The sequence below is a fragment of the Ictalurus punctatus genome, chromosome 24 (assembly GCF_001660625.3).
Source record: "Ictalurus punctatus breed USDA103 chromosome 24, Coco_2.0, whole genome shotgun sequence".
NCBI lineage: Eukaryota > Metazoa > Chordata > Actinopteri > Siluriformes > Ictaluridae > Ictalurus > Ictalurus punctatus.
Window position 1 is genome coordinate 20,270,343 of NC_030439.2, and position 27,500 is coordinate 20,297,842.

General features: G+C 45.2%; 1 protein-coding gene and 1 long non-coding RNA gene across 7 annotated transcripts in view; one reads left to right on the top strand and one right to left on the bottom strand.

Moving 5' to 3' along the window:
* The first annotated feature begins 583 nt into the window (after positions 1-583).
* On the top strand, positions 584-1,544 carry LOC128629017 (uncharacterized). Its single transcript, XR_008393343.1, has 2 exons — positions 584-1,253; positions 1,284-1,544. It is a non-coding gene; the product is annotated as an uncharacterized LOC128629017 (long non-coding RNA).
* Positions 1,545-1,764: 220 nt separating this feature from the next.
* Positions 1,765-27,500, bottom strand: part of arhgap27l (Rho GTPase activating protein 27, like) — a 45,396-nt gene continuing 19,660 nt past the window's right edge. For 2 of the 6 annotated variants that reach the window (XM_047150770.2, XM_017454442.3), the window contains 17 exons: positions 16,114-16,536; positions 15,235-15,411; positions 14,262-14,342; positions 14,010-14,090; positions 12,607-12,693; positions 11,673-11,750; positions 9,878-9,945; positions 8,175-8,262; positions 7,966-8,067; positions 7,682-7,780; positions 7,036-7,120; positions 6,660-6,779; positions 6,266-6,364; positions 5,406-5,483; positions 5,164-5,298; positions 4,689-4,794; positions 1,765-2,670 (listed from right to left, as the gene is read on the bottom strand). In XM_047150770.2, the coding sequence (XP_047006726.1) occupies positions 2,493-2,670; positions 4,689-4,794; positions 5,164-5,298; positions 5,406-5,483; positions 6,266-6,364; positions 6,660-6,779; positions 7,036-7,120; positions 7,682-7,780; positions 7,966-8,067; positions 8,175-8,262; positions 9,878-9,945; positions 11,673-11,750; positions 12,607-12,693; positions 14,010-14,090; positions 14,262-14,342; positions 15,235-15,411; positions 16,114-16,536 (2,085 nt within the window). In that variant the 3' untranslated portion in view covers positions 1,765-2,492. The remainder of the gene's footprint in view (positions 2,671-4,688; positions 4,795-5,163; positions 5,299-5,405; positions 5,484-6,265; positions 6,365-6,659; positions 6,780-7,035; positions 7,121-7,681; positions 7,781-7,965; positions 8,068-8,174; positions 8,263-9,877; positions 9,946-11,672; positions 11,751-12,606; positions 12,694-14,009; positions 14,091-14,261; positions 14,343-15,234; positions 15,412-16,113; positions 16,537-27,500) is intronic. The other 4 variants (XM_017454444.3, XM_017454443.3, XM_047150771.2 and 1 more) reach the window with 4 other exon arrangements.

The following is a 27,500-nucleotide window of genomic DNA, read 5'->3' on the forward strand; positions in this document are numbered from 1 at the left end:
GGAAGGAGTCTCCAGTGTCAGTGCTTTGTAACGGTCAGTGGTCAAGCTGTAACGCTTATTTATTTATTTATTTATTTTTGTCTTATTAACTTTTAACTATATTAAGTTAAAAATCAGGCGAGGGAACAGGAACCGGAATTAGCTTGCTTCAACACCGCTCCACAACATAAAATGTAACTGAAAATGGATAAAATTTTAAAGTATCATGTGTCAATCCTTCATTAGTAGAAATCGTTGAATTGTTGCCATGGTAACCAGCGCACATGCTGTTCTAGGAAGCTTCATGGTGGAAAGAGTAAGTAAGTCGTTGAGATAAAAGCGCAATGGAGGTATCTCGTGGAGATATCTCCAGAAGAACGGTCGAGGTTCTCTAAAACCGGAGGAGGAACTTACCTGCTGATTTACAGTCTGACGAACGGATCCGCTTTAAAACAATTCAGCACTTATCCGGTTTAGTTTACCACGCTCCGTCTTTTTCCATGTAGAAATATTTCCTTTCGTCGTACAGAATATTCATTTACATGTAAACGAGAGCTTGAGCTGAAGTAAACAAAGCCACATGCAGGAGGGAGACAGTCGCAGGTCCTTTTATTTTGTCTCTTGTTTCGTTAAAAGATGACTCCCGGCGGGAACACCATCGAATTATTGGCTTAAAAGAATATTTATTTGGTGAAGATTGCTTTTATTTACACAGCATGTATACTCTATGAAATGTGATATTCAACCTCTTTCCATATGAACATGAATCTATGTACAGATCTGGAGATGATACGCGTTATACACGTACAGATGTTCTGTTTAACATTGAACGTTATGACGCTGTAATGTGCACATGATGTGTCGAACGTGTTCTCTCTCGCCCCAGAGCCACGGGTCAAGGCTGGGACGCAGTGAAAGACCTTGTACTGTGGCACTGCTTGCACTGTTGTCCTGTACTTACATATATCGCTTCGCTTGCAGCTCCTCATTTGTAAAGCACTTTGGATAAAAGCGTCGGCTAAAGGAATAAAGGAATAAAGGAATAAACGAATAAATGTCACATGGATTTATGGCTCTTTGACCATATTGAGATCTGAACTCACAACCTCCAGCCCAGGGATTTTAATGTGTATCTTGATTATTAGATCGTTTGACAGGGCAAGGCAGCAAACTGGCAATAATTTGGCATTTAAATACAAATTCTGGCACCCGAGGAGGACGAGGATGAGGAGGAGGTGGTGGAGGAGGACGAGGAGGACGAGGATGAGGAGGAGGTGGTGGAGGAGGACGAGGATGAGGAGGAGGTGGTGGAGGAGGACGAGGAGGAGGACGAGGAGGAGGAGGAGGCCTGGATTAGGATTGTGCAATATAATGATTCGATCATCCCGACACTGGTTCTATTATGTTTGTAGACCTGGTCAGCGTTTTCTCTCCCATAAAACGGGATTAACTGTAACCCTGGAAGCCCCGCCCACTTCCCGCAATCTCACACGCACTCGCTCTGTTGCTCCCCACATAAACGGAGAACACTTTGATTTCAATAATGTCAAATAAAAGCTAACAGGGGTTCACTATCTCTAAACAGGGACGATGGCGAAAGTGGCGAAAAACCGACTCTGAAAGAGAAACTTTGACCCAGAAAGAAGAAAACAGGAAATCACAGTGAAATAATTACAGTGACGACGCAATTAAATGCGCTGTTTTGTTGTTTGTTTGTTTGTTTGTTTGTTTGTGGATGAGTTCAATAACTTTGAGAGCAGGACAGTAGACACGTCAGCCATGACATCAGAAGTGTACTGAAAATATAATTGCAATGTTTTTTGTTTTTTTTTCTGAAACTGTTTACTGTGCATCATCATACACAATCACCTAAAAATCCCACCATCCAGCTGTGCTTTCCTGACTGCACAGCTGGTAATATTATTACGCTCTCCTCTAATCCTGAAGTGCTGGAAACGCATGTTTTGCTGTTTTTTTCTTTTCTTTTTTAGGCTAGCAGTTCTGGGTGATTAAATCGCTTATTTAATCGTTTTCCATTAAAAAATCGAATCACTGCACTATATTATACAAGCCAAGTCTAGATACTGACATGAAATAAAATACCCCGCTGGCAATTTCTATACAAACACTTGCTGAGTTGGGAATCCAGGCGGAGGTTCAACACGTCGAGCACGTCCTCTATCGGTCTTCACCAGACGTGTTTTTTTTTTGTCGAGAGTAAATTTTTCCCCATAAGTCCCCATCCAAGACACCCATGACTGTGGGTCTGAATGACCATCTGAAGTCCGTGTTCGGATAACCCATACTAATCCAGTGGCTAGTCCAACCAAACAAAAAAAAAGCCTGTGAGTGCTGTGCAATCCGTCGCGGCCTCCTGGTTCTGATTCCACAGGAAATCCACACGTAGAGTTAATGAGCTTTAGCCTGAGTGTGCGCAGAAGAAGGTTTTAGATCCACAGAGTCCGCTGAAAGCTCAGTCCACAGTCTCAGGTGCATCACTCAGGCTGAACGGCTCATCTGGCAGAGAAAACTTCATTGTACTTGTTGAGGATGAGCTCCACGATCTGGTTCTGGAAGACCATGTGGACGGCCATGTTTCCGGACTCTACCTCGGGCCGCAGCAGAGTAGGACCGAAGACTATGGCCATGCTCTGGAACGACATCCGGTTCGAATCGGTGTGTTCAACCACCCTGCAGGACAGGGACAAGAGGTTCAGCCCAAAATATCCACAACATCATGAAAACATATCCGACTGTCTACTTCTGTCTATACCTCAACAGGCTCGGGAATGACCTGGTTACACGTCTGCTGCGGGATGAAACTGAATTAACGAAGGAGGGATGACGAGGTCTTGTCTAGGAGCTCAGATTATTGTCACGTGATCGTGTTTATTTAACATCGGATGATTACTTGTGGTGATGCAGCGGCTTGTTCATTTCTAGAACACTGAACATCGCGTGATATTCCGGCATGTGTAAACGTAAAGTAGTTTTTTTTTTCTTTCTCCCGATAATGTTCTCCCAGCATAGGCGATACGGAGAATGTTATACATGACTCATACCACATAACGCGACTCCGAAGCATTCATCGACAGAATACTGTCAGGCTAGCGGCGTAAGAATGGTAAGAATGAAAGAAAGAAAGAAAGTGGTCTGTAATTTGGTGTGCAATTCTCTCGGTGGAGGAGGAGGAGGAGGAGCAGAAGGAGGAAGAGGAAGAGGAAGAGGAGGAGGAGGAAGAGGAGGAGGTTGAAGAGGAGGAGGAGGAGGAAGAGGAGGAAGAGGAGGAAGAGGAGGAGGAGGAGGTTGAAGAGGAGGAGGAGGAGGTTGAAGAGGAGGAGAAGGAGGAGGAGGGGGAGGAGGAGGATGTTGAAGAGGAGGAGGAGGAGGTGGAGGAAGAGGAGGAAGAGGAGGAAGAGGAGGAGGAGAGGAGGTTGAAGAGGAGGAGGAGGTTGAAGAGGAAGAGAAGGAGGAAGAGGAGGAGGAGGTTGAAGAGGAAGAGAAGGAGGAAGAGGAGGAGGAGGAGGTTGAAGAGGAGGAGGAGGAGGGGGAGGAGGAGGAGGATGTTGAAGAGGAGGAGGAGGAGGTGGAGGAAGAGGAGGAGGAAGAGGAGGAAGAGGAGGTTGAAGAGGAGGAGGAGGTTGAAGAGGAAGAGGAGGAGGAGGAGGAGGAGGAGGAGGTTGAAGAGGAGGAGGAGGAGGAGGAGGAGGAGGAGGTTGAAGAGGAGGAGGAGGAGGAGGAGGTTGAAGAGGAGGAGGAGGTTGAAGAGGAGCAGGAAGAGGAGGAGGAGGAGGAGGAGGAGGTTGAAGAGGAGGAGGAGGAGGAGGTTGAAGAGGAGGAGGAGGAAGAGGAGGAGGTTGAAGAGGAGGAGGAGGAGGAGGTTGAAGAGGAGGAGGAGGAAGAGGAGGAGGAGGAGGAGGTTGAAGAGGAGGAGGAGGAGGAGGAGGAGGAGGAGGTTGAAGAGGAGGAGGAGGAGGAGGAGGAGGAGGTTGAAGAGGAGGAGGAGGAGGAGGAGGAGGAGGTTGAAGAGGAGGAGGAGGAGGAGGAGGAGTAGGAGGTTGAAGAGGAGGAGGAGGAGGTTGAAGAGGAGGAGCAGGAAGAGGAGGAGGAGGAGGAGGTTGAAGAGGAGGAGGAGGAGGAGGAGGTTGAAGAGGAGGAGGAGGAGGAGGAGGAGGAGGAGGAAGAGGAGGAGGAGGAGGAGGATGAAAAACGACAGGTGACATGGCCGATCCTGACGTAAATGTATCCAGAGCGGAACATCTTCTAATGATGGAACGAATCCAGGTGGCCGTGTAAATCTGATCCCGTCTGAATCGCACTCACGTCAGCTAGTATCTTTGCCTTCGGCCATTCTTGACCTCGAACAGAAAGCGTAACGCTGCATGAAACTGCAGGATCTCGTCCGTCCTTACCGGATTGCTCTTTCAAATGTTCGACCAAAACAAAAGCCTGTTCTTCTTTTCAAACGAAACACAAAAGATTACACTTTAAATAGCTTTTCAGTTCCAGTCTGAACACTCCTCCTCCCCAGACCTCATTTTTTCCTATTCTTCTCGCTGTATCATCCGAACACACCCAGACCGGCTCGTCGGCCTCTCCAGTATCGGCGTGTCCCGGGTGAAAACCGTGGACTTCGGTTCGAACCTCTTACCTTAGCGAGGAAAAACGCTGGGCTGTTACGTGACGTTATAAACAGACAGAGCGCTTACTTGCGTAGGTGTCTGAAAAGCACTTCCATGGTGTTGTGGTTGGGTAAAGGCAAAGCTCGCACCAAGTCCTGCATATACGACACCCTCTGAATCGGATCGCTGATTCCTGCAAGCACAGATAAATACAAATAACTATACCGTATAGGCAAATATATGCAAATATATGCAAAGTGTCTTACGCACAGACTTTCGGATTTGTAATTCAATCCTGTGATATGTTTTACAGAGTTTCAGAAAACAATGAGATGACTTCATTTCTGAGCTGACTCTGTACGGAGACACGTGCTAATGCTAACGCTAATTATTTCTTTAGAAGCGCTCTGGATCTAGCTAATCAGAAGCCGTACTATTAGACAACTGTTGATTTGAGATATCACAAATTTGCCGGTTAAGTCGTTTGCTGTTAGGGATGTTATCACGTTAGCGTGTAATTCCTCCTGCGTTTTTGCAGTTCAAGCGGGTGGAGGTCACTCACGGATGGCGGCGATGAACTTGTCGAAGAAGCTGAAGGGGAACAGCGGCTCGGGAAGCTCCCTGAAGAAGAGCTTCAGCGCTCCAGTGATGACATGAATCTCCTCCCACTGACCATCATCCAGATCCAGGTCCTCCTCTACAACACGCACAGAGCGAGCAGGTTTACGACCGGATTAAACATGCCAAAGCTTTAAATATGATCATGTGTCGTCGGTGAGAATTCGGCTCGGAGCGCCCGTGTACCGTGATCGGCCCTGTGCCGGAGCTTCTGGATGACCGCCAGGTTCCCGCTCACTCGGTAGATCCCGTCGATGTTTAATCCTGAGCAGGACACGGGACGTTAGCGGAGACACGACTCAAACGCAAACGTGCATTTTTACTGAAGCATGGTCTACCACGTGCTCTCTGACGCGCTGACACTGGAGACTCCTTCCATACATATCCAATAAATAAACATCTCCACCATGTCAACGTTTACACAACGTTTACACAACGTTTACACAACGTTTACTTATAGTACTTATAAACCTGCGCTAGCGTCAGATTCAACAGCGCTCTGATGTAAGCAAAAATAATGCCAGTTACTGTACTTTCTCTTACATGCACTCGAGTGCAAAAGTTAGCACACCCTTTTTTTGTTGTTGGTAATGTATGTAATTTATAGCAACAAGATATTTAATGTGTTTGGTTTAGGACATTTATAGAGAATTTTATTCTTTTTTTTTTTTCTATATTATAATAAATAACTACGTCCACCATTTCGCTCTACAACCGCCTCCAACATCTTTCATATCCTCAGAGCTGGTTTCGGATCTTCTGTTTTAATATTTGGACCACAGATACGTTGAATTGTTGTCTTGTGGCCGTTGTTTTTTTTTAAATACTTGGAATTTCTTTCATTTGTAGATAAATTTGTAGTAAAATTCAGGTACATTTTGTTTTACCGCATTCAAAACATATGGGTGGGTGGGTGGGGGTGGGGATGGGGGGTGCAGACTTATGCTCTCATGGTCTCAAATCAGTCAAGTTCAAGTTTAGAACAAACTTGTGTGGTAAAAGTGTGGAAAAAGCAACAGCCCGATCCGTCCAGCCGTCTCTCCTACCTCTCCTCTCCACGGACTTTATACATTTCTCCACAAATCTTGGGACGGTGGTGTTCTCCCGATGACACAGGGTGTCCAAGTGACAGCCAAACACGCTGTCTGAAAGGAAGCGGAAGAGAAAAACAGGATGACCAGTGCACCTCAGGTGATCTGCTGCTGTAATCGTAAAGACCGTCCTGTAGCTCAGGATCTTATTCCCAATCTGCTCGCACTGATAATCCCCCATTCTCTCCCCTTTACTCTTCCACACCTCTGTACGGTAATGATTTATAATCCCGCTACACCCGTCTCAGGTCTCGCCTCAGGGAGTTCTTCCTCGACCCTCGGTCTTGTTCATTATGGATTCAGATCTACCTCCGGATGTCTGACGGAGTATCTGAAATCGGACGCTCACCTTTGATGTAGCCTTTCTCCTTGACCGCCTGCAGCGTAGGTCTCCTCTGGAGGAACTTGCGCAGTTTGACGCGAACGCGGCCCTGCTCAGAATCCGCCGCGCCTGAGCTCTGCCTCGTCGCTGTGAGAGGAAACGCCAGAAAACGAAACAGCTTTCGACAGGAAATCTCCACTTACACCGTACTTTAATAGAATTCGAACTATCTGGCAACTCAGACCTTCTGAAGCGGTCTGGGATAAAGATTTATAAATCTGATCCAAATGAATGCATTTACACTTTCATGCTTATGCTCAATAATCCTGAATAACTAGTGTCTCTACTACTACAGTGTGTGTGTGTGTGTGTGTGTGTGTGTGTGTGTGTGTGTGTCACTCACTGGTGTTCTTCCTCTCTCTCTCTACAGGCTGGAGCGATTTCTCCATGACCTCATCGTCCTCTTCATCTGTGTAATGTTCATGATCCTGTAATCACACACACACACACACACACACACACACACACACACACACACACACACACACACACACACACACACACTTAATACCCATTTTAAAGGATGCACTGATTCACTTTACATTCAGAAAAACCTACGTACAACCAAGTGCAAAAGTTTTCACCCCCTGAGGACTAAATAGAGACGAAGAAATGTAACGCACTTCAGTAGAAGGAGAGGTGACACGTATTTTCCACGTTTGTTTTTTTTAACGTTTATGTTTTTTTTTATTTTACTCTTTTTAAAATCGATCGGTAAAAAAATATACCTTTAAAATTGAGGCAGATCGAAGCTTTACCTTTAAAATATAGGTACATTTAACAATTGTCTATTTCAAAACCAAGGGAGGGGGCGCAAACTTTTGCCCTCATACTGTAATAAACAGTATGTTCCGAATATAAACTCCAAACCAGTTAAACCGGCTCCTTGTATAGATCTAGCAGTCAGAAATGTTTCAAGTTTAAGCGTAATATAGTGTAATAAAAGTGTAATACTAGATTTGATCACATGGGGGCGCCATGTCACTAACCAGGTGTTTAATGGTGTCCTGGATGATCTTGTGCCAGTCGTGGATGATGCTGTCCGTGTCGTATTGTATCAGATAGTCTGAGCCTTGACGAGTCTTTAGCTGTAGAAGAACATGTGGGACGTTCAGCTCATTATAACGAACCTCAACATTCCTGTTAGAGACGCTGCTGATGTTAAATTCACCCAAATTCCTCCACCACAATGCAGCACTTTAACCGGAGACCTTCAGCGACTAAACGCCACACATAAAGCTGTTGAGTGAAATGAGTATTTGAGTTATTGCACCTCCAGGACGTTCTTCTTGCTGGATTTGTCCTTGGACGCCCAGCCGACCGAAGCAGCTTTCAGCTCCACGGTGAACTCCGGGATGATCTGATTAGTCTTAGTCTATAGAGAACAAGCAAAAAAAAAAAAAAAAAAAGTCACGCGATTTAACAAACTTATTTCGATCATGTTCTCAATAACCATCACAGTGTCAGGATCAGTGATCGTACCACATTCCCACCCGGAGTGGATTTGGGATCTTTGTAAAAGGTGAGAATTCCCCCATGAAGTACGGTCCACGACTGGGTCCAGTTCTTCCTGAGAACGCACACAGAGACACGTCGATGTCACACACATCATGGAAACTCCAGATCACGATTATTGTCCTGAAACGGCATGTCCCGGAGTGTTCTATTCCTCTCTTACGACGACGGCGATTACTATTTTCTCCATTTATTAAAGAACGACATACCGTACTTTTTAATCTCGTGCTGTGGAATGTCTGTGAAACGAGTGAGTTCCTGTTCTCACTTACGCTATAGCAGCTATAAACACTCGCTCCCTCGCTAGCCTCTCTCTTTTCCTCCTCGCTCCAAGTCGATAAGACAAAAAAGCTAGCTATATATATATATATATATAAACTCCTCTGTCCTGAAGATGTGGAAAACTTTACAGCTTTACTTCTGACACTGGAGACTCCTTCCATACATGTGAAATAACATCTCCTTACAGAAAACTTCACCATATCAACAATTTTATCTGACGCATCTGCTGTACAAGTCCCTGCGATTGAGCTGTCCTATCCAAACTATTACATATCGGATCGGATCGAGCGCATTAACATAAACCTGCGCTACGGTCACGGCCGCTGTTACAGAGAACTAATCAACACCTCCTGACCAATCAGAATCCAGGAATTCCACTGTGGGATAAATGCAAATTAAAAATGACACCGGAACAACTGATGTGTTCGAAAAATCAATCGAAACCTGGAAATCGGCGTAGAAGACAACAAACATTCTTTTCCTGAAGAAACTGTCCACGTATATACAGTGGGGTCCAAGAATCCAAGACTGCGTTGCTGAAAATCCGTGAATTTGTTTCGTAATTAGTGTAAAATAACCAGACCGTTTAAAACAAAGAGAGGAAACGTTTAATATCGTGGTTCAACGTTCGATATTCGATGTTCAAGGTTCCGCACTATATCTAGGTCAACGTTTTATTAAGCTGATTGAAGCAGATTTGTGATATCGACCAAGTTATCTAATCCGTACAAAAGATCAGATTTTCCTCGAGTCTAATCTCTTCCACGTCTTCAAACGACGCTCCGACGGATTCGATCGAACCTCAGGTTTGCCGGCGCGAGGGCCGTCGACGCAGAAGCAGGACGCGTCAAGCGCTAAAATACTCACAGATTTCAAAGAGTCTACTTTTCAATCTGCAATGAAAAATCTCGCGTTGCAAAATAAAAAATCATTTCCCCCTAAACCCTCTCAGACCTGACTATATATTAGGCATAAAATTGCTACGAAACCAGATTCCAGGTTGTTTCCAGATTCCAAGTGCAAAAGTTTTCACCCCCTGAGGACTAAATAGAGACGAAGAAATGTAACGCACTTCAGTAGAAGGAGAGGTGACACGTATTTTCCACGTTTGTTTTTTTTTAACGTTTTTTATTTTTTTTTATTTTACTCTTTTTAAAATCGATCGGTAAAAAAATATACCTTTAAAATTGAGGCAGATTGAAGCTTTACCTTTAAAATATAGGTACATTTAACAATTGTCTATTTCAAAACCAAGGGAGGGGGCGCAAACTTTTGCGAAAAATCTCGCGTTGCAATATAAAAAATCAGTTCCCCTAAACCCTCTCAGACCTGACTATATATTAGGCATAAAATTGCTACGAAACCAGATTCCAGGTTGTTTACGGTACCTCAGCTTCTTCCCGTTATCCGCTATCTTGGTCTTGTTGAGAATGCCGGCCTTCTCCAGCATTGAAGCCTAGAACAAGAAGTAAGGGGGAGAATGTTCTGGAAAAATGCACAACAATGTGACAGGACAACGCAAACAACACGTCAACCCTCCACCTTTTTTAAGCTAAGCGCTACAGTCGGACGACAATGAAACGTTTTTTTTTTTTTTAATTATAATTGTTTAAAATAGACACCAGATGTACATGCATACAGAAATACACACACATCCCCCAGACGGAAAGATCGGGGTCTCAGACCTTTCAGTCTCCATCTTCGAACTGAAAGGTTAGTGAGAGTCTCCGGCGAGGTTTAGTTTACACATCTAAAGCTGCTTCCACACTTTTTTCTTTTATTCAGGATGTTATTGTAAAATTTCCAACCTTCCAGCTTAAAATGAAAAAGCCTGTGCATTTCTGGGACGTTCACCGCTACGTGACGTGGCGTCCCACGTGTAAGCGTAGCTGCGTACAGTGACGTCACACGGGCAGCTCAGACTCTTTTTGCCTCCAGAGCTACAGCGAAGACAAACAACCTCCACGTCACGAGAGTTACGCCAAACTTTACTTCACAATCTCCGTTACTCAGAACGATAAATCCAATCGAAAGTAAGCTAGGCTAGTTAGTTAGCTGGTGCTAGCTAGGAATGCTAAGCGCGTTGGTATGGTTATGGCCTGATGCGTGACGTGATATATTTTTATATCAGCACAAAATCGACAAAAGAGCACTTTCTGGAGGGGAAAACAAATCGGTAAAAATGCAGCGTGTGAAAGCAGCCTGAAGGTGCATTTATTTTTGGAGTGTAGCACGAACACAAGAACAAAAACCAAAACGCTTCTCTTGTAGAACGATGCCAGAACTGATCCAGAGGTTCCATTTGGAGGAATTTTAGGAAATGAACGCTATGAGTACTGAAGTGTGACGTCATTGGTGCTTGTTAGTACTGTTAGTACGGTTAGTCTGAGCATTAGAACTCAGTTTCCCATGAACCCTTGAGACACCACGGACATCCACCCTGCAGTCCATCTCTGTTTTGAACGTCACTGACTTCCACAGATGATCCTGAATAAGTACAATACAAGCGGCCACTTGCAGCACAAGCAGCAGCGGGTACACTCTGTAAACGAGCTGTTACTATAGCAACGATAATGCATTAGAGAGCATGAGCGCATCGATGTAAAGCTGTGACGCGCAGCTGCACTACCGTCAGAACTGCTGCGAGAGAAGATTAATCACCACCTTCTGGCCAATCAGAACAAAACACGTTCTTCCCAAGTTGGTCTTTCCAGTTCACCCTCTTCAGCTAACTCTGCAGTATCACATGACTGCTACGTTCATGCGTAACACGCTCGAAGCAAAGCGCTATCCGCCCTCTTCCACATACATGAGCTCACGGACGCCTACGGTTGGCTAGAGTCACTGTGATTAACAGGAAAGACAGAGAGTATGCCCCTCCCACACAGAGTCCCCTACAGCCAGTCTTGCTCCAGTGACTACAGGACACGGGCGGCTATGACGTCGCCAAGATTGGGGGTCAATAGCGTGAACGCTTTTCTGAACTCTGTTGTTTAAAAGTAAAATGACGCTGCCCGAAACACGCTGATTCGATCTGACGGTTCTCCAAAGACTCATCGTAGGAAGTCAGCGAGGCGGCGGTGAAAGAGTAGCGGAACGCAGGTCTGGACACCCGAGCGTACAGAATCAGAATACGAGCAAGCCGAGCGTTATTATATCTCTGTCCTGTGGACGTTAACGCACATGGTGGTGAGGGTGGTGGAGGTGGGGGAGGTGCGCGTCCGTGCTGGACAGATTCCTCCTCGGCCTCAGGTTGTCCTCCTTCGAGGGAAAGCACAACAAATGATTTTTTTCGGAAAGCGTGAAACTTTCCTACATGAAACTAACACTATTCACTGCATTACCGAGCGTTTTAAAATGAATAAATCCTACATAATGTTAACAAAGTTACTCAGTAAGTTCACGCGTGTCAATTGATGATGAAATTCGCCTGCGCCGACTTTTTTATCATTTTCATTCAAAATAATCACACATAAATATTCACAAATGAGATCCCAGCGTTTTTCTTGCTCCTGCGTGCTGTTTCCTGTTTCTCGGTCTTTCGCTTTTGGTTTGTTTAGGGGAACGTGCATTTTCTCTCTCTCCTTTCCTCTTTTAATAAATAAATAAATACATGAATGAATTCATTTATATATTCATCCATTTATTATTATTTTTTTCCCATTCCCCCTTAAATATGTATCTTTAAAAAAACACAGGTTTTTTTTTTCTCTCCCACGGACACGTGCATATGTGCATCATTTTTTCTATCTTTTTTATTTTACTGTTTTATTTTCGATTTTATTTGATTTCTTCTACTTTTTTTCCTCGTGTATTTATGCGTTTATTTTTCTTTCTCTTCCTTTTTTTCTCCCCTTCCTCTGTTTCTCTTCTTCTCTTAGGGTTGGCTTTGGATTTAACAGTCCATTAACTCTATATGTTTTTACCGCGTCCTTATTTCCCTCTCAAGAGGGAGAGTGGATGCAGTTGGGAAAAAAAGACATGTTGCTAACTCCCTGAACTCTGGACTCCAGGTGTAAGGTTTTGCAGTTAATGACCATAAACATGTCGGTCGTTTCGGGCTGAATGATAATTTCCTGTTTACGAGCACTGGTTAACGCAGGTGCTGTGTACATGCCTGAGGAAGGTCTGGTGAATTCCCCGTGCTCGATGAATCGATGCTGTAATCAGAAGCAACCCTGCGGTGGGACGGGAAAAACTTCTGCTGTAAAGAAAGAACAGCAGAGTGAAGTCAGTGACTTGACTTTCTACATGACATTTAACCAAATGAACAAATCTGTGTGGGTCTTCAATACGCCTGCGACATCATCAGCGTAACAGTTCTGTAATTAAACATGGCTGTCACAGCGAGCTGTTACGTTTAGAAAGACGCAGAATGTTTGCTACATCATCATCACTTCAAACGTGTTTTCACTGCTGATCTAATGCCACACTAGAACCTCACCCTGTCAGCTGACCGACAAAATAACTCAATAACACCTCTTGTTTTCTGTGAGAAAGTGTGTTAGGGTGTCTTGTGAAAGCGTGTCAGAGTGTGTCGTGTGAAAGCGTGTCAGAGTGTGTCGTGTGAGAGTGTGCTGTGTGAAAGTGTGTCGTGTGAAAGTGTGTCAGTGTGTCGTGTGAAAGTGTGTCGTGCGATAGTGTGACAGAGTGTGTCGTGTGAAAGTGTGCTGTGTGAAAGTGTGCTGTGTGAAAGTGTGTCGTGTGAAAGTGTGTCAGTGTGTCGTGTGAAAGTGTGTCGTGTGAAAGCGTGTCAGAGTGTGTCGTGTGAAAGTGTGCTGTGTGAAAGTGTGTCGTATGAAAGTGTGACAAAGTGTGTCGTGTGAAAGTGTGCTTGTGAAAGTGTGTCGTATGAAAGTGTGACAGAGTGTGTCGTGTGAAAGTGTGTCGTGTGAAAGCGTCAGTGTGTCATGTGAAAGTGTGTCACGTGAAAGCGTGTCAGAGTGTGTCGTGTGAAAGTGTGCTGTGTGAAAGTGTGTCGTATGAAAGTGTGACAGAGTGTGTCATGTGAAAGTGTGTCACGTGAAAGCGTGTCACAGTGTGTCGTGTGAAAGTGTGCTGTGTGAAAGTGTGTCGTATGAAAGTGTGACAGAGTGTGTCGTGTGAAAGTGTGTCGTGTGAAAGCGTCAGTGTGTCATGTGAAAGTGTGTCGTATGAAAGCGTGACAGAGTGTGTCGTGTGAAAGTGTGCTGTGTGAAACTGTCCTGTGTGAAAGTGTGTCGTATGAAAGTGTGTCGTGTGAAAGTGTGACAGAGTGTGCTGTTTGAAAGCGTGTCAGAGCATGTCGTGTGAAAGTGTGTTAGCGTGTGCCGTGTGAAAGTCTCCTAGAGTGCGTTGTGTGAAAGTGTGTTAGAGAGTCACGCACACTCGCGGCCTGGCTCTGACAGAGCCCCTGTGTGGTTTATTTATGTTACGCTGTGATCTTAAACGCTCGATGTTCCACCCAGCTGTTTGAGTGTATACAGATGTTACGATGAGATATACTGATGTGTATACTGCATGAACGTGTCTCTGGCCCACCGTGTCCTCCTGTGGGACGGGTCTCCAGTTCTTCAGGACAGACTGTCCTTCCTGCTCCGACCCGTTCCCCAACACGGACACCTGCTCGTACACAGTTCACATACAGAGAGGCTCATACGGACCAGTAAAGTTCATAACTGACCAAAATAAAAACTAAATTAAAAAACGCTTTCAATTAACAAATGATCCGGAAGAAGAAATGAAGCTTGTGAAGTGAGACGGCTTTAGATGAACAGATCTGTACACACTGACCTCCGGAAGATTCCACAGAGACACAGAGCCGTCCTTTAAGTAGTAATACGTCTTGCCGGTGTCGTCCTTCGACTGGATCCACTGTGGAAAAACACGAGCGCAGTCACGGCCTCCGTAATAACCAGGTTTTACACGAACACGTTCCGTGTGGAAATATCACAGTGGGGTGAGATACCGAGCAGTTAAAGTCTTCAACTACCGCAATAGTGCCACCAGAGGGCGCTGTATAAAAACTTTATAAGGCTCAAACCTTTAGAAGCGTCTTCTCTGAGCCAGGAGGAAGAGGAGAGGACTTTACACGCAGCTATGAATGCAATCATGACCTGATCACATGTGCGTTTCAGGAAACTGAGCTTCAGCACATTATTTTTAGTTCAGTGAACGGATTCGAATTAGTTTGGTGCGAACTGTAACGTGAGCGAGCGGCAGTTAACGTGCGAGCAATTCTCGTTTTAATGACGTCCGATGAAGTATTATGGCACGTCGCATTTTTAAAAAGGGTGATATTACACGCCATGAACACGCCACTGAGATGCGGTTAGTCAGACAGAGGTAGAGGAAGATTTATCCGAGGAATGGAGAAACAACACTTTGTCTGGTTTCTCTAGTAGGAACCTACGAGGAACCTACTAACCAACTTTCTCTAGTTTCTTGTCGGATGGTCATGTACAGTTTGAACGGATCGGTAGAACCGTACGAGTGGTTTGGTTTCGTACTAGCTTCATTTTCAGATTAGATTAGCAAAGCGAGCTAAGTGTTCTAGCTACACAGACTCTCCAGAGGCATGTATGTATATATATATATATGCTGGGAAATGAGAATGAATCGAAGAGAGTTTTGGCTGAATGCGCATCGGGATGATGTCACGTGATGTATCCTGGCCCAAATCTGCAGAAAATCTGCAGTAATTGCTGAAATCGCACCTCCACGACGTGCGCGTGTGTAGAATATAAACGTCAGCGTTGTCGTGTACCTGCTGTTGTGTGTGGTCATTGGTGAAGACTGCTTTTCCTCCAGGCTCTGTGGAGCAGCTCCAGCCGGTCGGTACCGGCGTTCCGGGGTCCAGAGTGACCCGAGGCAGGACGGGCAGTTTGACCGGAGGCAGTGGGTCTTGCTCAGTTTTGGGGTAATCCTCCTTTGGTAAAGGGGGCTGGAGAGAGAGAGAGAGAGAGAGAGAGAGAGAGAGAGAGAGAATAAGAAGAATATGAACGATAACTCGAAAGTAGGTGTGCAAAGTAAATGACTGAAGCAATGTTTACAATCCAGATGCACTAATTCCAAACAGACAGCGCAGTGCGTGCAAGGAAGAAGTATTTTGTTGACGGAGACTGCCCGAATCAGGTCGTCTGACATCACATGACCAGCGCTTACTCTTATTAATGTTTACATGTTTAATATTTAAAAACATTATCAAATTCGTTTATTTTGGCCTCGTGCTTCTCGGCCTCCAAGAAGGTAAGACCCATCGGTCCCGATCAAGTAGAAGGCGTGGCGGGTGAGCCTGCCGGGCCTCATGTCAGAGGCGTGGCTTTTATGCAAGTCGGTGAAAAAGGCGTGGTCTGTCAGTTTCGTGTAAGGAGGTGTGGACTCTTTGTGTCCCTGTCAGTACCAGCGAAGGAGGTGTGGCCTCTGTGCCTGTCTGTCCCTCCGACTTGTCGAAGCCAACAATTTTCTGTTGCGTTCAAACAGTTTGCAACGTATTCAATGACACCATAACGCATCAAAATATACAATTAACATAAAACACAAGAACTACAGATGGGCCAGATTAAAAAATAGTCTGATTTAATCAGAGCTATAAAGCATTCGGCCTGGTGTTCTCTTCCAGTCCCGCGAGAAAGGTGTTCCTTACCAGTCGTTCCGGCTGAGGGCTGATCGGCTCGGGAGCGTCCCATGACGTCTGATTCAGCGTGGCGCTGAAGTAGTAAGGTCTCCCTGAGTTGTCGTCTACGAGCTGCTCCCAGTCTGATCCCTGCGAGACAGTCGGAGGCAGCGAGGACGGAGCGGACACGGACGGAGCTGGGCTGAGCAAAGCCGAGGCATCCATGGCTGCAGGTAGAGTGGGGCTCTGAGGGTATGCTGCAGGGTAGAACATCTTACCGCTGTCCTGATCATCTCCAGGTCGCTCCTCCCATTGAGGTGAGTCTGGAGCCGGGCTGAGGGGGAGGCCAGGAGATGAACAGGTGGAGGTGGACGTAGGAGGTACGCGATTCGCGAGCTTCTTCAGCTCAGTCACGTTAGCATACACCGCCATATTGGGGTTCTCACGCTCCTGCTGGAGGAAGAAAAAGAAGGAGAGTTTAACGACAAATAGAATGAAAATGATGGCACGAGGACGAGTGGGTAATGCTTGAAACACTTTAAAAACGCTCCCATGTTGGAAGTGTCAGTTTTAAGGCTAAAAAAAAAAAAAACAGGCGAGGAATCTGATCCGCCAACGCTAGCCTCACCTACTGAGGGTAAAAATGCGCTCAGGACTGCCCATGGCTTCATTTCCCAAACGCTTTGTAGTCCAGGGTATTATGATCACACTGAATGCTCCAACAGGTAAGCCCGTTGTTACATAACTCACTTGCTTCACGAGGCGCTCTGGGCAAAATATCATGCTGGAACTTGATATCCAGACTACTCATCATACCAGGATCCAGACTGCAGAAATAAAAAATTCTCCGTCGGGACACTTTTCCGAGCGCACGGATCAGCGGACAGGCGGAACAGGACGGATAACCTCCAGCGCGGCTCTTTTTGTAATATCAAACCCTCCACCTGCTTTCATCGCGACCTCAGCGGGGTTTCCTGCTCGCCGTGCGGATATTATACCGCCGCTAGTACTCCCATCATCAACTCAAACAAAACAGCCATGGAAACCTGGGCAGGACAAAGCAGAGTGGAGCAGCTAAATCCCTGACCTGAGCCTTTCCCTTTATTCAGGACTAACAAAAGAGACAGAGGGAAGAGGAATCAGATATCATTCCTGATTTCAGTCTCACACACTCACACACCCAGGCACTATTTCACCCAGATCTCGGACACCATTACAGGTTTCTCTCGGTTCTTACTTGTTTTCCTAATGGTTTCGTGGCTGACCTGAGACTGGTTCCGTGCGCACCGAGTGTTTTATAACGAAAGGGGGGAAAAGCATCCTACAGAAGTGTACTAGTCCTTAATGGTAGCTGTGGTCGCTCAGGGCAGTAGTTTAAAGGGCAGCGGTGACTCAGCGGTTAAGGCGTTGGACTACTGCTCAGAAAGTTCAAATACCAGCACCGCCAAGCTTCCACTGCTGGGCCCTACATGCTGAGATGTATACATGAGATAAATGTCTCTCTGCATAAGGGCGTCTACTAAATACCATAAATGTAAACACGATGTGGTTTATTAGTGAGTTAACGGATGCAATGCACTTCAGAATGACATTCCAAAACATTACAAGTAACTATAAATGGATAAAAATGACAACATGTCGTATAAAACCTAACGGACCTCTGGGCAATTCCTATTTTAGCGTGTGCTGAGGAAAACAAGTAGAAAGTTGTTTCCTTGTTTTCCCGCTTCCGCTCACTTTCCTTCTCAAGTGCTTCGTCCTGATCAAGCAGATTCGGAGCGTATCCGGAGCACTGGGCATGAGGACGGAATACGCCCTGGGTGACACGCCAGTCCGTCTCGGAAAACAATCTGGACGCTGACTCTGCACGAGGAACTCAATGAACAATGGCGTGACTTTTGAAAACCTTAAAAGTAAGATGGGAAAACGTTTACTTGAAAGCACTAGGTCAATTAGATGAAGGAACTGAAACAATATTAATTGTTTGTTTGTGTGTGTGTGGTTTTTTATTTTGTCTACAGGAACACAGCTGAACCTTTTAACTCACTACCTGCGCACAGTCGGAACACTCGGGGGAGCACACGACGTCATGAAACTGCTTTTTATAAACAGCTGCAATGCAGAAATCCCCCTGAATCACTGCGACAGCTGTATAATGGAAGAATTCGAAAAAAAAAAACGTTCAGCTGGAGAGAATGCAGATGAAACCGCCGTTCTCTTTTAAGTCAGACGGGGGGAAAAAAAAACAAAAAACCCCCACACATATTGAAAATACTGCGAGCAGCCCGATAGTTCGGCTCCATAAACTGGGGAAATGTCCAGATAACGGGTTTTTTTCTTTTTCCGAATTATCAGCTCCCCTCAGGGGACAGGAAGCGCAGAGCCAAACAGTTCTGATGAACTTTCCGCTGTGTGTGGCTCGGTCCTAGGGTGTGTGTGTGTGTGTGTGTGTGTGTGTGTGTGTGTGTGTGTGTGTGAGACACACAGAAATACCAATCAAACACCACTACAAAAACAACAACAACGCAAAATGCAGTTTGAGAAAAAAATCTGTTTGAATCGGACCCTGGTTGATGTGTTCTGGTGTGAACATGGAGCAGGTCACATGACGTCTTCTTCCAAGGAAAATCCCAAAATCTGAGCAGTAAAAACATCATTCAACCAAACAGCATTAAAAAAACCACAGACCCACTGCTAAACTGAAAGGCCAGATGCTACAGATGTGCGATGCGTGTGCGTTCTTCATGTCTGAACTGATAAACACAAAGAATCTTTTCATCACGTTTACAGTTGTTATTAATTACGCCAATTCTGGCTTCTGATTGGTCGGGAGGTTTCGAGTAATTTTCTGTGAAGTGCAGGTTGACGTTATTGATGCTGACTCGTTCTAACAGCTCATTCACAGGGACTTGTTCAGCAGACGCTCCACAGGAACGCGTGGAATTCAATTCCGACTCAGTTTGATCTGTGTAGCGCTTTTAACCACGAACATCATCTCAAAGCAGCTTTACAGAAACATACACACAGGATAGAGATGTTAAGCGTGTGAATTTATCCCTATTGAGCGAGACGGTGGTGAGGGAAAACTCCCTGAGATGATACGAGGAAGAAACCTTGAGAGGAACCGGACTCGGAAGGGAACCCGTAATCATCTGGGTCACGACGGAGAGTGTGAGAGTAAAGGAGAGTGCAATACGGTTTAAACATGAAGTCTTTCTCGAACTAATCGGCTGTTTTTGGAATCGTTGACACGGACACGTTTATTTTAAGTGCATGGAAGGAGTCTCCAGTGTCGGCGGTAGAGCTGTAGAACTTCTCCGACATCTCCAGGAGAGAGGAGTGTACGCTTCTTCGTGGTTTCTCAGTAGCATGACAAGCTGCGTTATTTATTTAATTCATTTATTTATTTATTTTTGTCTTACTCACTTCAAGAGAGACGGAAAAGAGAGAACGGGAACGAACCGGTTTCACAAACGTTAAATGTAACTATAAACAGATGAGATGCAAAAGTACGGTTAACTTTTCCTCGTCAAACGGATGCATGATGACCCGAGAGATGACACTTTCTCAGACAAACGAAATAAATCAAACATTCCCGAGCGCTGGATCGTTGGGAGCGTTTACACAAAGCATTATCTAGAGTTAGTGCAGGGACACGGTGTGCAGTGATGTTCCCACTCTCTCGAGTCTCTCACACTCACACACACACACACACACACACACACACACACACACACACACACACACACACACACACACACTACTTCCCTGTCCTCGGCTTACCTTGGGAATCCTCAGGAACGTCACCAGGCCGAGGGCGAACTTACGACAAGTGCCACGGATCGTTTCATCCACCGGCATTGCGGCCAAAGTGCCGAGTGGTCCTTACATGAGAAAACGGCCGAGATGTGGAACGAAATTGTAAAAGTTTCAACCGCATGTTGAGTAGAGAGTGAAAAACAGAAGTTCTGCTCCTTTCTCACTTTTCATTTTCACCAAGCAACAGGTTCTGTAACCGGCGGCAACAAGAGGAACAGCGAAACTGCATCTCCGTATACGTGCGTGTGTGTACATGGAAAAAACATATTACTGAAATGGGGTGCTCTGTTGATGTTCTCTTGAGGGTTCTACCCACACACACACTCACACACACACACACACGATGGAACAACATAGATGCGATTAGTGGGTGGAGGACGCACTGATTGCACAACAGCAATTTCCTCTGCAGGACGAGGAGCGAGGACTCGAACGTAAACAAACGTTTTTGTATTCGTCATGAAAGGAGAAAGAAGAAGAAGAAAAAAGAAAGCACGTTCTGAAACCTCGAGAGCTGAGATCATCTCACACTCTGGGAAACGTCTCAGCAAGCGACGAGGGAAGCACGTAAACCCGAGCTCCGCGGTGCTCTTCAGGCAGCGAGAAGCTCAAGATCACCACAACACCACCAGCTTTGTTATTCATTATTATTCAAATGACACCTGGACTCGAACTCGGACACACCCCCGGGTTCACGAGAGTCCGTCTCGTCCGGGTCGAGTACAGGCGCAGAGAATCCGTTTAAACCTCCATGACCCCGTTTCAAATCCGTTCTTAAGCACATCAGGGCGATGCCATTTTTAGAGGAACCATTTCTGGCTCTCTGAGGAACCTTTAAAGTATTACGCCAGTATTATTAATTGTTTATTAGCGGGGCGGGGCGATACGATGATGTGATAACTATAGTATTATAAACGACGTCACGCTTTTCTCATTGTGCTCATCGTGATCTTTGTATACTTTTTGTTTTGTCTCCAGAAAACACATGAATCGGTCGCAGCCGATTCGATCTCCGAGCTTTCTACTGAATCTTTAGAACTGCTTTAAAAAATGTTCAAGTTGAATTACAGCAATTTATTTCACGTTTCTGAGATTTTTGGGTAATTCAGGTCGAAAGACGCTAATTTGAGGTTACGGTTTTGTACTGAATCTTTCAAAAAAATTTTTGGAGAAAATCTTACAATTTAATCACAAATGTACTTCACCTTGTAAAGTAAATGATTTTTTTTACGTCGTGATGATTTTTTTCCCTTTTAATAATAATTTAAAAAGTATAATTCAGAATGTAATTCAGTTTGGAAGCTGCTGATTTGATCAAAAAAAGTTTACAGAATTTTTAACATTCTTTTAAAAAATGTTAACATTTATTTTACTTTTCTGAGATGTGTAGTGTAGTGTGTAGTGTGTAGTGTAGTTGTAGTGTGTAGTTGTAGTGTAGTGTGTAGTGTAGTGTAGTGTAGTGTGTAGTGTGTAGTGTAGTTGTAGTGTGTAGTGTAGTGTAGTTGTAGTGTGTAGTGTAGTGTAGTTGTAGTGTGTAGTGTAGTGTAGTTGTAGTGTGTAGTGTAGTTGTAGTTGTAGTTGTAGTGTGTAGTGTAGTTGTAGTGTGTAGTGTAGTGTAGTTGTAGTATAGTTGTAGTGTGTAGTGTGTAGTGTAGTGTGTAGTGTAGTTGTAGTTGTAGTTGTAGTGTAGTGTAATTGTAGTGTAGTTGTAGTTGTAGTGTGTAGTGTGTAGTGTAGTTGTAGTGTGTAGTGTAGTGTAGTTGTAGTGTGTAGTGTAGTTGTAGTGTGTAGTGTAGTGTAGTGTAGTTGTAGTGTGTAGTGTAGTGTAGTTGTAGTGTGTAGTGTAGTTGTAGTGTGTAGTGTGTAGTGTAGTGTGTACACTGAAGAGTATCGCTCCGTGTGGTCCTGTTTACGAATCAGCAGAGCTGTATTGTGAAAATACGAGAAATTCACAGGTTTTGTTACTCAACATTGACACAGTATTACAGCATCAATCCGACCGGCTTCTGCTACAGTTAAACACACTGCAGTTATAAAAGCACTGACACCTGGTCTGGAAAATGCATCAGGATTATGGTTATAGATGTGTATGCGACATGGATATCATAAATCCCAGCATCCATCCGCCATCTTTACATGGACATGAAGCTCATCCGGCTGACGCGTGTATCGTGGAGACGTTGACACGGCTGGGCAGGTGAAGGCTTTTCCCGCGGAGCCGGAGCAGCTCGGTGGTGCTGGAATCTGAACTCATGACCTTCTGATCAGCACACCACAGAGCTAGCGCTTCCCCCAGGGCGAAACCGAAGGTTGAAAGTGTGAAACGTGTAAAAAAGTGGATGTAAAAGTGGGCATCTTAGGATGTAAAAACGTACAGCTTGCGAACGCCACGCAGTTCTAACCAAACCCAACGAGGACACGGCGGCCACGCCTTCATCCACGTCAGGTCAGTGCATTGTGCCGTTTAATCACGTAAACCGTGTGATTGTGTCTATAATGCACGTTTTGTTCTCGATGAAGTTTCCTTTGGCGTGTCCGTGTATGTCGTACACACACAGACGATGAGTCATATTTATTTTCAGCCGAGCCAAACCTTCGGCAAGAGCGAACTGACGAAAGGGACGCGCCGCTACACCAAAACAAACACGCCGTAAGTGATTAAGCCCTGTTCATACGGGGTTCGTTTTCCATGTAGAGCTGGAGGAACGGAATCGTTCGCGGAGTATCCCTGCGATCGCAGCGGCGTTCTCCGGATCGTCCGAATCGTCACGTCAGGACGTTCTTGCACAGACTGCAGCGCACACGTGAAAAAGATCACGCCGTATTTTCCCCTTCTTTAAGTAGTAGAAAGAACCGCAGGGATTTATACAGAGTACATCCCGTCTGTTCTGACATTTTGGTTAAGATTGCGTTACGTCACGTGGGAAAAGAGGATTTCTTCAGTATAAAGACACTCGAGGAAGCGATCGCTCATTTCTATTTACCCCCTGGAGCCGAAACCCAGCGTTTAAAATGCGGATAGAGTCAGGGCTGGGGGATGTAACGATGTAATATCGTTATAATATGCTTTTCTGAGATATCATGGATATCACGTCTAAAACGTCTCAGAGAAGCAACGCTTCCGGGAGTTCCTAGCACAGGTACAGGTCTACAGACACGTTAATGGTCACGTGACCACCTAAAGATCAACAATAACACGCGGTTTGTATTAAGTTGTTGTATTCAAATGAGGCGTGTGTGGTACGCACGGAATTTATGCTGTGACAACGATAACGTGTGCATCATGAAGACACGCCCGCATGCCGTCCCCGTCACGTGACTCGATTATTATTAGGATTAGCACGGACGCCTTCTGACGTCACTACTGGATATAATTGGATCCGAGCAGCACTTATACAAACACACGACTTTTTTTCGTCCTTTTCCGGTAACTCTCTATGACGAGTCAGGTTTACGAGTCAGGAAGATGGAGGACAAACACACGCTTCCTCCACGCCCAACCAGCCATCACCCGGACAACGCACAAGAAAGCGAACCAGGTCTCTACACACGACCTTTCAGAGACTCCGGATCAGCTGACGTTACTCTAACCAGCTCCCAAACATCCAGAAGGACAAAAGAGAGTGGATACTAATATCATTAAATCATATGAGTCTTTCTGAATCACAGCACATGCTTTAATATAGTCTAGCATACCGCTAGCACACTGATGTTGATTATTTTCCTGTAACAGCATGTACCGAAGTGTTTTATTCCTCTTATACCGTGGCAATTTGCCGACAATAACAATTTTTTATCCATTAATTACAGAACGTCATACTTTTTTTTTTTATCCGTTTATAATTACAGACCTCCTACAAAAGGTTCTCACTTACATACTAGTAGCTTCAAACTCTCTTTTTTTCTTGCTTGGCGTTAATAAGTCAAAAAATTGTTCTGAACGTTAACCGTAAAGTTACAGCTTTACCTCTGACTGTTACAAAGTGCTGACACTGGAGACTCCTTCCACACACGTTACTCGAACATCCACATGGGGCGGCTGTGGATCAGGTGGTCGAGCGGGTCGTCCACTAATCGTAGGGTTGGCGGTTCGATTCCCGGCCCACGTGACTCCACATACCGAAGTTGCTCCCGATGGCAAGTTAGCGCCTTGCGTGGCAGCTCTGCTACCACTGGTGTGTGTGTGTGTGAATGGGTGAATGAGACACCGTGTAAAGCGCTTTGGATAAAAGCGCTATGTAAGTGCACCATTCACCATCTCCTTACGGAAAACTTCCACGATTACACGCGTGTTGTTTTTTTTTCGCTCTGTGAATGACGAGAACGTATCGGAATGAGCGCTTTGATATAAACACAGCTGCACTGCTGATAGAGCTGCGGTTCTAGAAAATGAATCCTGACCAATCAGAATCCAGGATTCAGTCTAGTGCTTTTCTAAAGAGTTAGTTCACCCGGGCACTCATGTATCGCAGTGAAATTTGGATTGGCGAGAAGGATCTAGTCACAAAGATTCCACTGATTACACGATTAGACCAGAATTAGGTCTAACTTTTAGTCTATAATAATAATAATAAATAATAATAATAATAATAATAATAATAATAATAGTGAGGCTGTGCTTTCTTGGTCAAAGTCTTTGTTTTGTTAATGATTTGCGTGTTCAGAATGCAAAGACTCCTGGGACATGACATTCCTCTCCGGTGTATTTTGACCCCGTAGGTGATGTGCACGGAGACACGGAGCCCGTTCACTTTAACCCAGCATGCACAGCGAGCAGGAAGCAGGAAGTAGCAAAGGTTGGTCTTTGGACTTGTTTTCCACAACAACTCGTAAACCGAGACGTTGTTCAGAAATCGCTCAACACGTTTCATTAATAACCCTGGAGATCAAACCACGTACACTTCATTGTCCTGCACCGGTTATGAAAGCTGGCTGGTTTCCCTAGAAAATCCGGATCATCAGCTTCTTATCAGGAAGTGAATCGTTTATAGAGCATTGGGCTCCACACACAATAACAACGAGCAGCGACGTTCATTTCCTTAAAGTTTGCACGAACACAAGTCGCACAATAGTATCCTCTTCGAAAGAAACCCCTTCCGGGTTGCACTTTTCACAAACTAATCGACAGCGTCGGATCGATCAGAAGAGCACGGAGGTGTGCAGAAGAGTCAATAGGACGTGTTTAGATGTGGAGAAACGAGATAACCTGGAATAACAAGCCATGTCAGGAGTTCTCTAATCAGACCAGAGACAAACTGACAAAAAAAAATCAATGAAAGTTTGCAGAAACTCTCTCACCTTTCCACGCTAACCGCGCTAGCCCTGTACTAGTCTCTGCTCTGATGAGCTGCCTTCAGCGAGATAACTCACATAGGCACATGTGATCGGTCAAACGCCAACAGGTCTGCTCCACGGGCCGCGGTCGTTTACGTTTAGAAATGCGGCTAGTTTATCGGCTCTGCTCCGGCGCGCTCGGTTCGGCCCGATGAGACGCTAGTCTACGGCGTATAACACTGTTATTATACTGTGATATTACTATCGTATGATCATACTGACTCGCGATCTATTTCCATCATACGCGGTATTGAGGAAGTACGCTGCACGTGACACGTCTTATTACTGCGCTCTTATCACATCAGTGAACCTTTGGATATCACGTGGGATATGCATTTTCGAAGAGACACTCTATAGATTTATACTGATTTGAAGGATCTCCAGAACGCTGAATTGTGTGCAGTGGTGGGTCGGTGGTTCAGAGTTACCGGGGCACTGCCGGGGCCTTGGGCAAGGCTCTTAAACTGCTCAGTTGTATAAATGAGATAAATGTAAGTCTGCCAAATGCCATAAATGTAATGTAAGAGGGGTGTGGTCATATCAAGTGGCTCCTCCCACTTTTTAAATAGTCAATAGCGTTTATCTTACCTCGCAGCCCCCGGGCTCACGGTTAGTACCATGGATTTTCATAACGTTGGGTCCGGGACATTTCGGATTCTAGAGAGCGTTCGATCGGACGGAAAATCTGATCAGATTCGGAAGTGCAGAATGATGTCATCAGACCTGTTGATCCGTATCGGTGGTAGCGAGAGGCGGTACATTTTGAATGCGTAGATCATCTAAATGCGAATGCAAAACTGAACATTTTGATTTCATGGGGGCTTTAAACTAACTCATTAGAGAACTAAACACTGTGACGCGTAACACGTGGGTGCGTTGCAAAGTCTTATCGTATCGCAATATCGTCCCTTTGCCGTGTCAGGAAAATCCTATACAAGGCCGATTTAGTAACAAATCTGATATTTAGATATTTAGCTCACGGGACGTCACTAAGGCACTAAACAGCATAGGTTTGATGTGTTTCTGATCTATCTGCGTACTGAGTCTGCCCGTGTGAGAGAAATCCGCACGATTAACCTGAAAACACATTCACATTAAGTGAGGAGATTTTAATACCTAGATTAAAGCAATAACAGCTCATTAAACTGTGTAGTGCACTAGAATACAGACTGGTATGGAGTTACAGAATGTTGAGTCTAGATCAGGGGTGTCCGATCTGATCCGGAAAGGGCCCGTGCGGTGTGGGTGCAGGTTTTCATTCCAGTCGAGCTGGAGCCACACCTGATTCCACCTGTTTAATCAGTTGATCCTGGATTTGTATAGACTCGGGTATGGCGTCTGCTTGGTTGGAATGAAAACCTGCACCCACAGCGGAACTTTCCGGACAAGACTGGACACCGCTGGTCTAGACTAAAGGCGCACAAGTGAATGTAGAAATGAAAAGTTTCTACCTGTCTGAAGTCCCTGAGCGCTGGATTTCACACACTCCCACCTGCTACCTGCGCTCGAAAATACCACACCTGGCTGACTTACTCGGCTGCCGAGCACGGCCAGCTGACCACGCCCCCTCACAGCCGGGTTGCCAGAATGCATGAGCGCCATCCTTTAACCCTTCGCAGTGCTTTGTCATTTATATTCAAGATAAAACTAATTTGACTACAAATAATATATACATTTTCAGCTGTATTATTTAAAATAAATCTAGACAGGCATTCATTTCAACAACAAATCTATTCTCCTGACCTGGCCCGGATTAATGCAGCTTTACATCGGTGCTGTTTCGTAAAATCCAACAATAGGATTAGAAACCTGTCCGAAAGGACATCGATAAATGACGTCTAACTCGTGACGTCACATGCAGTGGAGCGTCACCTGATGACGTTAATCATCCGGATTAAACACAAGGCCGCTGATCTCGTGCACTGAAACAAATCTGCTTTTATTTACATTTACAGCATTCGGAAGACGCCCTTTTCCAGAGACCCTTAAATTGATCACTTTATTTATTTAACGGATGAGCAGTTTAGGGTTCAGGGCCTTGCTTAAGGGACCAGCAGTAGCAGTTTGGCAGTGCTGGGATTCGAACCAACAACCTTCAAGAGTTTTAAACTCCACTGACCCAGTTTCCCACATCATCCACAATACCGTTCGACTACCCACTGATAGCGGTGCCATGGGCTCGCTTCATCTCTACCTAAAGACAGCGATGCGGCGGCGCTTCAGTCCTTTAATCTGTCCGGCTCTGTACACTCTGCTCAAACAGC